Source organism: Tachyglossus aculeatus, chromosome X1 (genome assembly GCF_015852505.1).
Source record: "Tachyglossus aculeatus isolate mTacAcu1 chromosome X1, mTacAcu1.pri, whole genome shotgun sequence".
Classification (NCBI taxonomy): domain Eukaryota; kingdom Metazoa; phylum Chordata; class Mammalia; order Monotremata; family Tachyglossidae; genus Tachyglossus; species Tachyglossus aculeatus.
In genome coordinates, this window is record NC_052101.1 from 63625110 (window position 1) to 63640063 (window position 14954).

A 14954-nucleotide genomic window follows, 5' to 3' on the forward strand; every position below is an offset into this window, starting at 1 on the left:
GCTCTCTCCATCTTTAAAGCACTTCTGAAATCACATCTCCTTTAGGAGGCCTTATCCAATTAATTTCTAATCTCACCACTTTAAACCTCCCCAACTGTCACTTCATCACTTCTGCACCACCTGATTATTATGCATTCTCCACTACCCATAGCATTTATGTACATTACCAAGTGCTTAGTACAGTGCTCTGCACACAGTGAGCACTCAATAAATATGATTGAATGAATGAATGAATTACCTTACATATCCCATTTAATAAGCACTAACTCATGTTCAGTGCTTAGAACAGTGCTTTGCACATAGTAAGCGCTTAATAAATGTCATTATTATTATTATTATGTATATATTCCCCTCTTCTTCCTTCCTATCTGTAATATAGTTGTCTGTCTCTCGCCTAAAATTTAAACTCCTTGAAGGCAGGAATGGTGTCTACTAATTCTATTGTAGTCTTTCAAGTACTCTGCACATAGGTTCTCAGTAAATATGACTGATTTAGTTATGTCTTCCTTTTTTATCCACTATTGGGTGACACTGTAAAAGCTAAACTTTGGTTTCAGAATTATCTTTGAGTATGATTGCACAATGAGTCTCTCAGCCATCTCACTTTGCGATCCACTGGAACTCGAAAATCAAAGGCAAGAGTGTGCAAGGTGTCCTTCAAATCATAACTAAATAAACAAGTGAAGGAGATTCTGTAGGTGTTGGAAAATTGAATTCAAAAAATAACACTTTAAATAAAGGCATCCAAGGTATATAGCTCATTAGAAGTGAAAGGCAATCTGGGCAGCTTCAGATGGCACACACACACATGTGCTTCCTTAATATTTCTGTCTGTCTTAAGCAGCTATGACCAGTATTTAGAAGTTAAAAACCTACTAAATTGATAAAGGAAGTTCTTTTACATTTTAAAGTACACTTCATCTTCTTATAAATGTAAATATCACTGGTTCTTCCAAAAAGTCTTTTAGTGTTAGAAGAATGCTCTGGAGCATACTTCTCTCATTTTGTATAACAGGTTTATAGATAACTTTTCCTCCATTTACTGACCCTCTAGTGTCACTTAATAATCTAATTAAGCCATAGTGGCCAACAGGGAGGGCATTTCCTGACAATTAATTGAGAAGTTAATTCATCTTGGCTCCGCAACACAGCTAGTCATTAGTTGCCAGAAAATGCCTGACCTGTAGGTCGTTATTGCTATTATAAACCTAATAGAGCATTTCCCCCCATTTTTCTGCCTGTTGGCACGAACTCTGTGTGCTATTGATGCCAATATCTTTTGTTCTAGTCCTGACATTTTCCTAGCTGTTAATATATAAGACATACAGGAAATTGGCTGTTAGTATGAACATTTAATTGGGTTGAATTTCAATCATCTAATGTCCTATCTGTTTTTTCTTTTATAGACAATTTAAAATTTCCTTTCAATTAGGTGGCTTTACTTCCTAGGTACCACACTATTTTACTTTGGCATTATTTTCAAATAGAATGCTATTTTGAAGGTGTAGTACATTGGTTTTGGCAATAATTTCATCTTTTACCACCAGCCTTTATGCTAGTATGGTGAAGTCTGAATTCTGTTATGCTATTTTAAAAAAACGCTGTATTTAAAAATACAGATAGCTACACAGTCCCCACAGTTGGGTATTTCATTTTTCCATAACTGCTTTCCTTGCTGTGTAAATAACCTTTCTGCTGCTTTTATTTCCATAATTATTAGGCCAGCACCAAGTCAAGCAAGGGACATGTGAAGTGGTTGCAGTGCACCGATGCTGCAATAAGAATAGAATAGAGGAACGATCTCAAACTGTGAAGTGTTCTTGCTTTCCTGGACAGGTTGCTGGTACGACAAGGGCTCAACCTTCTTGTGTTGAAGGTAAGCAAACTCAAAATTGATTTCTGTAATATGTTAGTGGTAACGAAGCAACCTAGCCTCTCTGGTTTTTTGAATTTTTGCTATCAAAAGCCATAATCCGCTCTTTTATCAATTTTGAAAATTGTAATGAGTATGTGCATAAATCCTGAGTAGTTAATCCCCTTAATATATGTTCTCATTCAATTCTTAGCACTCCCAGCAGTATTTGTTTAATTTTTTCATTATCATAGCCTTCCATGAAACAGGACTTTTGAAATCAGGACAAGCTCAATAAATACCAAGTTAATGTAAATTAACTCTATATTGCAGTTCCTAGTGTTCACTTTCATTTGCCATTCTTTGATCATGTAATAATTTAGCTGAGAAAAAACCTCTGTAAAATCATCTGTTTATTATGCATCATGGCCAATCAAATTAGGCAAATCCCTCCTACCTGCAACTGAGAATGAACCATGAGCTCTGTGGGTGTGCAATAAAAACTAAAGCAATAAGTACAGTAATGTTGATAGAGATCCATCACTTACTTTTGAGTTTCTTGACTTCTGCTGAGATTTTCATTGAAGACAAACTAGGCCACTCCTGCAGAAGTATTTCTATGGTAGTCTGCTAATATAGTTCAAGGAACACCTTATTGATACCAGAGGGAAAGTGACCAGGTGCCTAAAAATGAAACCTCTAAAAGTAAATTATCAACAAATTTGATTTGTCTATATTTCCAAGGCTCATAAATCAACCCTACTATTATACCATATTGACAAATCATCAACCAGGCAATTATCTTCTCCTGTTGACCAGTGGGGATTCCAGTCATTACGGCCTCTTCCTTTCCAATGATTGAATGGGCTCAGACACCTATCTAATGTCTCCGTTTATCATCAGCAATTGGTTTGATTATCGATTAGATCATGGACAACTACATATTATTTGAGTCAGCATATTGACACTGGACCTATCCATGCTTAATTTTAGACCATGATTCCAGTGCCAATTCCATTGAGTATATTATCTATATTTTGGCAGTTTTATAAACAGGTATGCTTTAACCCAGAGGCCATAACACAGCAAGAAACTTTACCAAAGAAAAAGGGATCATAAATCTAGTTTTATCAAAAACATCATTAAATTTTTAGAAATTTGAATAGCAGTGATAAGAAAAGAAGTTCCTCAGTAGGAAAAGGAACCATGCTTAGACCCTCCAAAAGGTGAAAGGTTTCCCCAAATGCCTTTACAATCAAAAGGAAATGAAAACTAAAAATCAAAGCTAATTTTATGTCAACTTTCTTCACTGATTACAATCTGCTTTCAGAAAGCAAGTAACAGCTAAGTAATTCTAAAAAGCATTATTTCGGTCTTTATTTTGTGTGCATTTAGTTTCCTTTGAGGATCACATCTGTGAGATCTGTAACCTTAAATTTCCTCCTATGTCAAAATAGGATCCTGGGATAAAACAAGATTAGTTATTTGGTCTCTGAGTGCCCTGGTTGGGGCATATTGCTACTGAATTATAGTTTCAACACAGAGGATAACTTGATATTTTATTTGTTAGTGACATTTCCTAGACAAATTTAGTAGAACCTGGGATTTAGATCTCCATTCATATTGTTTTTACAGGTTAAAGCAATCCTGAACTTTTTTTATGGATAAATTCCCATTTGAGATTTTAACCTTGCCAGCCTAATCTTTTATCCCATAATTATGCAGCGTCCTGCTATTAATTGTAATGTTGACAGATACATTTTCAGCTATGTGCTTTTTTATCTTATTTGTCAATGAGTGGAGAGGATTTAAATTTGATTCCTTTGAAATTTACATTTAAATTGAAACAAAGGAAGAAAATGTTCTAGTGGACACAGAGATCTGAACTCCTATGTATTTTCATCACTCTCTACACAAAATCGTGTCCTTTAAAAGTAAGACAGAAAAAGGCTATTGAATATTTTTTTAAAACTTGCAGTTATGATTACCTTATGAAAAATCCACAAATCATTACTTTTTACTTCTGTGCAGCTTTTCTATTTGGAAATGCTATTTTCAGAAAATAGTTATTTCATTTTTGTTGTAAGTGTTTGGGTTAATGTTTTAAGATTTCTTATAGGGAGAGCCAATTCGGAGCAAGTATCAAACTCAACCATTGAAGTTGTGGAAGAATTTTTATCTTGAATCATACCTTTAGTTTTACAAACCATGCAGTAGTAATGTTATTCTTTTTGATGGGAATACATTCTAGACATTCATCAAAATATAACTTTTCAGAGATAACACTGAGTTGTTTCATGATAAAATGAGATAAATGTATGCTGCATAGAAGCTTAATTTATTTTGTTAAAGTGAATTCTCCCTAAAAAACTGTTAATGCCTTTTTTCCTACATCAAGTGCTCTTGAGTGTATTTTTAATAAGAGAAATGACTAAGACAAAACACCATAAAAAAGAAATGCCTAAATTAATTGTTTTTTTAGTTTTATGAGGTTTTAGATTTAACTTAGTTAAAAATGTAATTTACCAGATAAGCTGTCAGCTAATCATAACCATATCCACTCTGAAAATTAAAGTTTTCACTGTCTTTCTGAAATTCCCTGGAACCTAAATTGCAGAGGGGGTTTCATTGTAGGAGTATATGTTTTAAAATAATTAAAATTAGATAGCTGATTATGTCGAAGAATGAGCAGCATTCCTTTATTTTTGTCATCTTCTTTCTATGGGTAAGTTTCCAAGGAAAGAGACATTAGCTATAGGAATTAGTAGCAGATTCTGAAATTGTGCCAACCCTAAGCTAGAGACGTCTTCCCCCAGGAGCTCCAGCACTGTGTACTTTCACCCTCAGTCATTACATCTAAGAGTGATGAAAGTTGCAGGGACAGGGAAGGAGAGGAAGGGTGAGAGTTTTCTTGAAAAGCAAAGGTTTGAGCCAGGGGTATTGGGAATGTTAGTCTTTCTAAGCAGCAGCACATACTAGGGCTGTAGTCTTTGACCAGGCCAGAAGTCCTGGGCATGGCAGTAGCAAAATTTTGCTGCCCTCTCCACCCACCAAATCTGCTACCTGGCCCATGTGTAAGTTCACCTTATCCCTTTGAGTTAAGAGTTCATCTTTGGAGCTATATGGATATTTTAAATTACTAAGGAGTTAGAAGGGCAGGTTTTGAAAAGGTAATTTACTTAACAAAGGAGATCACATATCATTTGTGTGAGAATTTTACTCTTAGCTAGCCAGAATGATCTAGCCAATTATACTTTATGGTTTGAATCTCCTTTCTGATGCCAGAACACCTTTAGAGAAACAGCGTGGCTCAGTGGAAAGAGCCCGGGCTTGGGAGTCAGAGGTCATGGATTCTAATCCTGGCTCCCCCGCTTGTCAGCTGTGTGACCTTGGGCAAGTCACTTGACTTCTCTGTGCCTCAGTTCCCTTCTCTGTAAAATGGGAATGAAGACTGTGAGCCCCACGTGGGACAACCTGACAATCTTGTATCCTCCCCAGTGTTCTAAGGAACAGTGCCTGGCAATAGTAAGCACTTAACATATGCCATTATTATTATTATTATTGTTATTATTATAGTGGAAAAAAGTTTGATGTTGGTAGTTTGAGCCACTGTATAGTTATTTAGTGAAAGAAAATAGTACACTGTTAAGTGGAGAATGTTTCTTTTGAAGTTCACATGACATGGCTTAAGATGAACAATACTTTATAAGTTTTAAATGTAACCATTTTAATGAAGTTGCAATGAAGCTTATTGGCTCTGCAAATCTCTCTGGGTAGGTAAGTGGGTGGGTCATGGATCCTGTTTAAGCCAACTAAAGAATCTGGCTTGAAAGTATGATATTGCCTCTAATATAAAAAGGACCAGATTATTGCTTAACATTGGTAAAAGGTTCATAGCCTTTTCACACACTTAAGGAATATTCACTAGAATACTTTGAAGCTTTTCTAAATCTCGAATATTTAGGACCTTGAATTGAGCCAATCTCCAAGATGGAGGAATGTCATATAAAATGAAACACCAAAAAGTGAATTGTTGGGAAGATACAATCATCTACATTTCCACAAATCTAAATTTACCCATTTGAACCTTTAGTATAGTGCACTGCACCAAGTGAGCATTTGATAAATACTACTACTACTGCTAATAGAAGCAGCATGGTTTAGTGGATAGAGCATGGGCCTGGGAGTCAGAAGAACCTGGGTTCTAATCTGGCTCTGCCACTTGTCTACTGTGTGACATTGGGTAAGTCACTTCACTTCTCTGGGCCTCAGTTACCTCACCTGTAAAATGGGGATTAAGACTGTGAGCCCCATGTGGGGCAGGGACTGTGTCCAACCTGATTAACTTGTATGTACCTTAGCGCTTAGAACAGTGCTTGGCACATAGTAAGTGCTTAACAAGTACCATAATTATTATTAATACTACTACTACAACTAAAAATGTCAAATCCTGGGACTAGGTTGAAACCTTACTGCCTCCTTCAGCAGAAAAGACTCTGAACCTGATATCTGGATCTCCTTGAATGGAGGACAACAGGAGGGGAGTGGGCTGGAGAAATTAGAGCATCATCTCTAATGGAAAAATCAGTGTAAATGTTATTTGTTTAGCACTTACTATGTGTCAGCACTGTACTAGGTGCTGAGGTAGGTAAAAGCTTTTCAGGCTGGACACAGTCTCTGTCCCACATGAGGCTCAGGGTCTAAGTAGGAGGAAGAACAGATACTGAATAGGTGAAGTACATCCATGTCAGTGGAAAAAGTTCCAGTCTGAGGCCAAATTGATCTGGAGTTGGATACAGGAAAAGGAATTTTACCTGAAGTCCACCAGAGTTGAGATCTATGACTTTAATTTACCATAGGGTGAGAAGAAGTATCGTGGCCTCATGGAATGAGCATGGACCTGGGAGTCAGATGACCTGAGTTCTACTCCTGCCTCTGCCATACATCTGCTGTGTGACTTTAGGCAAATCACTTAACTTCTCTGTGCCTCAGTTACCCCCATTTGTAAAATGGAGATTAAACATACACTCTCCTACTTAGACTGTGAGCCCCAGGTGGGACAGGGACTTTGTCCAATTCCGACTAACTTGGATCTACCCCAACACTTAGAACACTGCTTGGCACATAGTAAGTGTCTAACCATAGCATAATTAATGTTAATTATTACAGCCCTAATATCCAGGCATGATGCGCAGTCCAAAGTTTGCTTTAGTAGAAGACTCCAGGGGATTATTTGGGTCGTGGTTGGAACGCCCTCCATTGTCACCAAGGGAAGTGCTCTGATTTCTACAGACTCCTCTGCTTCTCCTCTTTGTAATTATTTGACTGACAGTTAAACTTTACAAGAGTTGATGAGTTGATGTTTGACATTCAGTGTTTAATTTGATGATTTGTTTTAGTGCCAGTCTTCTAGACATGTTTTATATGGTTTACCTGTAACGTGTGAAAGTTTCAGGAGAACTGAGGTTTAATGCTGCAGTCACCTAAGAGGGAATGTAGAAATCTACAAGAGAGGTAGCCAGGAAATGGAAATAACTAAAGGATTTGATCCATAAATAATAATTATTTCTTACCCAGCCTGTGCCATGTGGACTTTGTAGAATGTGTTGTGTTTTATAGATGAAAAAATGACACATCCTTAAAAGCAAGCACATCCTGAGGTTGTCTATACTAACTATAGAATATGTATAACTAAATATATGGAGAATATCATATAACTGAATATATGTTCACTTTGTCAAAGGGTCCTATATTATACTGTGCTATTTTTGTAATAGGTGTGGGGCCAGGAGGTTTTATTCCTTTCTGTCATTTAATAGTCCTGTTTCTGATATTATTTGGTTAGAGCTGGGAAGGGAACTTTTTAAGATAACATACTTTGCCACACTTTACATCTGTCTATCTGAAAGGATTAATAAAAGTCTTAGTGCTTGAAAAATTCAGTGAACCTTTTGGAATCACAGTGAAAAGGTCAATATAACGACATACATTAAAATATCAGCCTCTATACCTGCAATGCCTCCTGCTTCTGAGAAGATATGTACATTTATTTTTGAAGAATAGAGCCTATTTTACTTAAGCTTTCTACATTTTCAGTTTTCATTTCCTGGGCCCATTTAGTTAAGCTATATCTATATAAATCTTATTGAACCAAATTGTATTTGAGATACTAAATATCCTCTCAGAAGCCTGCCCTCAGTTGATGTAATTTAAAGGTCAGCAATTTGAGTTTACCTTATGCATGGATAATTTTTTTTCTTTAATTTGTCATAAGTCCAGAACCAGAGATAGAGAAGGCCTAATATGCTGTACAAATCAGTGAATACTATTACATTTTTTATTCTACTTTTCAATGAACTGCATCCAATACCTACCATAGCAATCCATTATGCTTTATGAATTCTTTCCATGTGAAACTGGAAATTATTCAACTATTACAATGAGTTTGCAAAGTAGGCTTTTTCTATATTCTTGTCAAGACTTTTTGTGCCAGGAAGTCTTGGTTATTTTATAAATTAAGAGCATCTTCATATTTACAAATACAAATTAATTGACATTCTCACCTAGAGAAGAAATCTGTCTTCTAAACATTCATTTTCATGGAAAGAAGAGTCTTGGTGAAGTAGATATCTTCTGTAAAATTGTCATTATAGATTTTTACTTTGGGCTATACCTCGTGGCCCTGAAGTAACTCCATCATGTAAACTTCTGAATGGATAAATCCCATTTTTTCACTCTCAAAGTCTAGGTTTGGTTGTTTAGTCCATAAATTTCTCATTCAACTACCAATTGAGGAGCTTCATCTGTCAACTATATAGATATATATTTTTTCTCCCAGTGAATATTTTCTGCTATACTTTTTAAAGTAACTCTCTCCCAGGATATTCCATTAATTGAAGTCATTAAATACTAGCTGATACCAGTAAAGCGTTCAAGGGATTTTTTTGTGTTTTCTCATCTCCTCTTGGTCTCTTCCCCTTTCTCCTTCTCCCTTTCCCCTTCCTATCACACTTTATCACTTTCTCAAACCAGAAATTCTGTACTTTTCCTCTTCATGGCCCCCAACCTCCCAGTCTCTCTTTCCACCCCTAGGGCCATATGGTTTTGCTGTGGCACAATTGCCCCATCTCTCCCTAGCTTCCTAGTTTTCTTTCTTTTCTTTCCAATCTCTCTGGCCCTATACTTCTTGTGAACCTGTTTTCTCTTTGGAAACACTTTCCCCTTCCATTTCTAGTTTTCCTTCTAACTGTCAAATATTCTTGTCTCTGCTTCTTCTTTCTTTCTCCTTGATTCTCTAACCCACATCTTCCCTTTCCCCTTCTCCAATTCACTCTGCCTCCTTCCTACATGTCTGATTCCTCCCTATTCTTCACATCTCTTCTCTCTTTTGGCCATGCCCTCTCCTCCTCACCCTGTCTTCCCATCCACCCAGCCTGCTTCTCTGCATTGCACCACTTTTTCTTGCCTTTCATTACTTCTTCTCCTCCCCCCGTCATTCTTCTCTTTTCCTTTCTTCCTCCTCTTTCACCCCTTGTTCTTTACTCCTTCACTCATTCCCATTATGCCAAGTACCTCTCACCCCCTTTCTCTCTGTCCCCCTCAGCTGCATCATGCTTTCCCGCCTTCAGATGGCCTGAGACCCCAAGGGCTTAGGTCACTCCCGTGCCTCCACTACCTCCTGCTTTCCTCCTGTGGGCCTCGTTGACTCCTGGCTGGCTCCTCTGTGACCTGTTCACCTGACTCCAACTCCAGCGGACCCCTTCAGTTCCTGTCTGACTCCTATGGGCCCTGCCATCTCCAGCTTGACTCATGTATAGCTCCTGGCCAGATTCCTTCTGCTGCTGCTGGCAGTCCAGCCTATTGCTAGGTCAATTGGCCCTGAGGCCATCAGTCATCACCAGCAGCAGCAGCAATTACTGAACACTTACTGCATGCAGAGCACCCTGTTAGGATCTTGGAAAGCAAACCAAAGAAGTAAAAGATATGGTCCCAGCCCTGACCTGATTTAATTGGCCCTTTAGATCCCATGGCCATGGACCCCACTCTCCTTCCCACCCATCAGTGAGGGACTGATCTTTTCCTCTCCTTCCATAGTTATGCCAATGATGCACCCCATTCACCCAATATCCTACTCCTGCACCTCTGGGAATTTAGGTCAGAAACTGGCATTCTGTTCTGAACAGTGATTAGCCAGGGAAGAGAGAAATGAAGACACCAAAGAACAGAGAAATGAAGATTTCAGTCTCCAAGAAAAAGAAGGGGCTGGTTGGTGCCTCTATTCTGCATGGGGTAGAGTCACCAATCTTCCAGACAAGATGCAAAGCCCTGGGAGCTGTGCTGCCTGCCAAGGATCCAGGTGAAGATGTCATGAAGTGATTGGACAAACCCAACTGACTTGACTGATGTGGGAACTATTGATACTGCCTGGTCTTAGAATTCGTCAGAAGTGACTCTAAGGTTTTGCAAGCAAGAGTGAAGGAGACGGCCACTCAAGTGATGTTCTTCCCGATTCTCCGAGTCAAGGGGAAGGGCTTCTGCATGGGCGAGTGAATACAGAGGATCAACGCAAATGGTGTCAAAGATAATGCTTCAGATTCCTTGACAACAGTGTGGTCTCCAGAGATGAAGGTCTCCTCAGCAAGACTGGGATCTGTCTCATAAAGAATTGAAGACTATCTTTGGGAGCAGACTGGCCTCCTTAGTGAAAAGGGCTTTAACTAGGTTTGGTAGGGATGGATCTGCTAATCCCAAAGGTAAGTGAAATTTCCATTGATCTGGGGGGAGACCTGAAAAGAGTTGGGAATTCTTGTATGGTTAACAAGACAACAATGAGGAAGATATAAAGGACATCCCATGGCTTCCTGAAATGTTGTATACAAATGTAAAGAGCATGGGAGAAAACCAAGAGGAATCCACTAATAGTATTTATTGAGTGCTTACTGTATGCAAGGCACTATTCTAAGCACTTGGAGAGTGAAATAGTGATAGGAATCATGGTCCCTGTCCTCAAGGATTTTACCGTCTAGCAGGGGAGATGGACACTAAAATAAATTAGATAGGGGAAGCAAGAGAATAATAGAGATATGTAATTAACTGCACCAGAGGGGTTATGGATGTCCAAGTTCTTAGTTGACAAGGAAGTGCTAGAGTAGCAGGAGAGGGAGAAATAGGATAGGGAGAGGAAAGATTGATGAGGGAAGGCCTCTTGGAGGAGATGTGATTTCAGAAGGGCCATGAAGATGTGGACAGTACTGTCAGATAATAATAATAATGATGATGGTATTTGTTAAGCACTTACTATGTGCCAAGCACTGTTCTAAGCGCTGGGGTAGATACAAGGTAAGTAGGTTGTCCCACGTGGGGCTCACAGTCTTAATCCCCATTTTACAGATGAGGTAACTGAGGCACATAGAAGTTAAGTGACTTGCCCAAAGTTACACAGCTGATAAGTGGCACAGCCAGGATTAGAACCCATGACCTCTGACTCCCAAGCCCGTGCACTGAGGGAGGGAGTTCCAGGCATGGATGAGGGTGTGAAAGGTGACTGAGGTGAGAATGTGAAACACATTGAGTAGGTTGACTTGAGAGAGATCTAAAATCAGGGCCACAGTTATGATCATTGAAATGACTAAGACATGGAAGTAGGAGCAGGAGTGCTAGGCCAAAAGGATATTGGTTGTCCTGGCTTCCCTGATAGGTGGGGATGAGAGGTAAGCAAGAAAGAAAGGATCACTAACTACCCATGTGCAGAATTCCTGGAAACTGAAGTAGTCCATCAAGTAGAAAATGCTTGGTTTAAGCAGAAAGGTAACATCAAGGTAGGGATCAATTTTAATCAATCAATCAAATAGCCCAGGCCTAGTCATAAAATCTGGGTTATAATCCTGGTTTCATCACTTGTCTGCTATGCAATCTTGGGCAAGTCATTTAACTTCTCTGTGCCTCATTTACATCATCTGTAAAATGGAGATTAAATCTGTGAGCCCCATGTAAGACTATGTCTAACCTGATTACATTGTATCTACCTCAGTACCTCAGTACTGTGTACAGTGCCTGGTACACAGTAAGCGTTTAACAAATACCATTAAAAATTGTATTTATTGAGCATTTGTGTGCAGAGCACTGTACTAAGTGCTTGGGAGATTACAATATAACAAAGTTAGTATACACAGTCCCTTCCTATAAGGAGCTTACAGTTAAGAGGGGGAGACAGACGTTAATATAAATAATAAATTATGGATACATAAGTGCTATGGTGTTGATGGAAGGGTGAATAAAGGGTGAAAATTCAAGTGCAAGTGCAAGGGTGACACAGAAGGGAGTGGGGTAAGAGAAATAAGGGCTTTGTCAGGGAAGGCCTCCTGGAGATGTGATTTTAATAAGGCTTAGAAGGTGGGGAGAGGTGATCGTCTGTTGGATATGAAAAAAGAGGGCATTACAGGCCAGAAACAGGAGGTGGGCAAGGGGTCGGCAACAAGATAGATGAGTTAGACTTCCAAACAAGGAAGAAACAGTGTTTAAGGTCTGTTTTGTTCAACTCACCAGAATGGCTTCAGGTCGGGATCTGGTGCTTATGGGAGACTTCAGTTATCCAGGTACCTGTTGAGAACGATTCAGAAGGTCACAGATTGCTTACCACATTGGTTTGGCAGTTGCATACACTAACGGTGACAATAAGCTAAGGCAGTTACTGTTTGAATTGAGCCTCTGTTTCAGGGAAGAGTTGATTGAGAGTGGATTCCTAGGTGGGAATGATCATAAAATAATTATATTCAAGATTCTATGGCAATGGAGAAAAGCTACCAAAAGATAAAAGAAAGTGAACTTTGAGAAAGCAAATTTTATTAGGCCTGCTTAAGGGGGAAAGGAGTTCAAGAAAACTGACTTCAAAAAGGTGATTCTGCAAGTTCAGGTACGAATATACCCATGCAGAGGAAGTACAAGAAGGATAAGATGTCAAGGTGGCTGAAACAAGAAGTCTTTAGGGATCTGAAGGGCAAAGGGAACCCCACCCCAACCCTCGCCACGCAATGGCTTATTATTTATTAAGAATCAAGATTATAAAAAGTGAAAGCTGAACATGAGGTGCAACTAGCCCGAGACATAAAAGGTAACAAAAATATATCTTTCAATTACAATGGTGAAATGTCAACCCCTCTCCCCACTCCATAGTAATCAATCAATCAATCAATCATATTTATTGAGCGCTTACTGTGTGCAGAGCACTGTACTAAGTGCTTGGGAAGTACAAGTTGGCAACATATAGAGACGGTCCCTACCCAACAGTGGGCTCACAGTCTAGAAGGGGGGAACAGAGAACAAAACCAAACATATTAACAAAATAAAATAAATAGAATAGATATGTAAAAGTAAAATAAATAGAGTAATAAATATGTACAAATATGTATACATATATACAGGTGCTGTGGGGAAGGGAAGGAGGTAAGACGGGGGGGACGGAGAGGGGGAGAGGAAGGAAGGGGCTCAGTCTGGGAAGGCCTCCTGGAGGAGGTGAGCTTTCAGTAGGGCCTAAGTAGACAGGAAGGCTAAGCTGATAGCAGGAGATATTGCTTTATTGCATCTGTCATAAAAAATGAGATCAAAAGTAAATGGGTGACCAGGGAAAGTCTCACTTGAGGTGTGAGGGTCAAAAGCCAAAGTAGAATTTTTCCACACTCCTTAAGAACTGTCCATCTTCACATCAAGCAGAAACTTCTTACCATTGGCTTTAGAGCACACAATCAGTTCACCGCCTCCTCCTACATTACCTCCTTGATTTCCTAATACAACCCAGCCCACACACTTTATTCCTCTAATGCCAGTTCACTACTCATTGTACCTTGATCTTGTCTATCTCATCTGTTGCCTGGAACTCCCTCCCCCTTCAAATTCCCCATCGTGAGTATTCGATAATAATAACAATTATTGTATTTGTTAAGTGTTTACTATGTGCCAAGCACTGTTCTAAGAACTGGGGTAAATACAGTGTAATCAGCTTGTCCCATGTGGGGCTCACAGTCTTAATCCCCATTTTACAGATGCGGTAACTGAGGCACAAAGTGAAGTGGCTTGCCCAAGGTCACACAGCAGACAAGTGGCAGAGCTGGGATTAGAACCTACGTCCTCTGACTCCCAAGCCCGGGCTTTTTCCACTAAGCCATGCTGCTTCTCTGTGCATTCTACCCTCAACCCCACAGCACTGTATACATATCTTTAAACTATTAATTATAAAGTATTTATATAAATGTCTGTCTCTCCCTCTGGACTGTTAGCTCATTATGGACAGGGAACGTGTCTGTCAACTCTTTGGCACTTAGTACAGTGGTCTGCACATAGTAAGCACTCAATAGATACCACTGATTGATCGATACGACAGACCACCACTGTCCCCATCTTCAAAGCCTTATTAAGATATCTCTTCCAAGAGGCCTTCCTTGATTAAGCCATCTTTTCCCCAACTCCCTCTCCCTTCTGCATCCCCTCCACACTTGGATCTGTACCCTTTAAGCACTTGATATTCACCCCGATCCTCAGCCTCATAGCACTTACATACATATCAGTAATTTATTTTAGTGTATGTCTCCCCCTTTAGACTGTTAGCTCCTTTTGGGCAAGGTACATGTCTACAATCTTGGACTGTACTCTCCTAAGTACTTAGTACAGTGCTCTGCACACAATAAACTCTCAATAAATACAATTGATTGAAAGGATGGAGAAGTACCCACTAGGCATGAGTAAAGCCAAAAAAGACCTTGGGGGTGGATGAGAGGTAGGGGGGAGCTGTGGAATTGAACAAAAGTTGACTATGAATAAGTGATGTAATGTTAACAGGATGGTGAAATGCAAAAATCAGGAAGTAATGTTTCCATTACAGTTTTAGTTACTGGCTTTATAAAGGAGCTAGAGAAATTGTAGAAGGCCCAAAGAAGAGCAATAAAAATGCTTTAAGGGATGGAAAATTGATCCCATGGGGAAAAGTTAATGGAATTAGGTTGTTTAGGCCAGAGATGAGAAAACTAAGTTTTTGCCTTCAAATTCATGAAGGTTATTTACTGGGACTATGCCTGACCAGTTATTTTCCATAACCAATAATAATAATAAT

The 14954-nt window shown here is 39.2% G+C and overlaps 1 protein-coding gene across 1 annotated transcript in view; it reads left to right on the plus strand.

Annotated features, from left to right (window-relative positions):
* The window catches only part of TAFA4 (TAFA chemokine like family member 4), a 179709-nt gene that overhangs the window by 148093 nt on the left and 16662 nt on the right, over window positions 1–14954 (plus strand). Inside the window, exon 4 of the mRNA XM_038739984.1 lies at window positions 1721–1876. Coding sequence (XP_038595912.1) covers window positions 1721–1876 — 156 coding nt within the window. The remainder of the gene's footprint in view (window positions 1–1720; window positions 1877–14954) is intronic.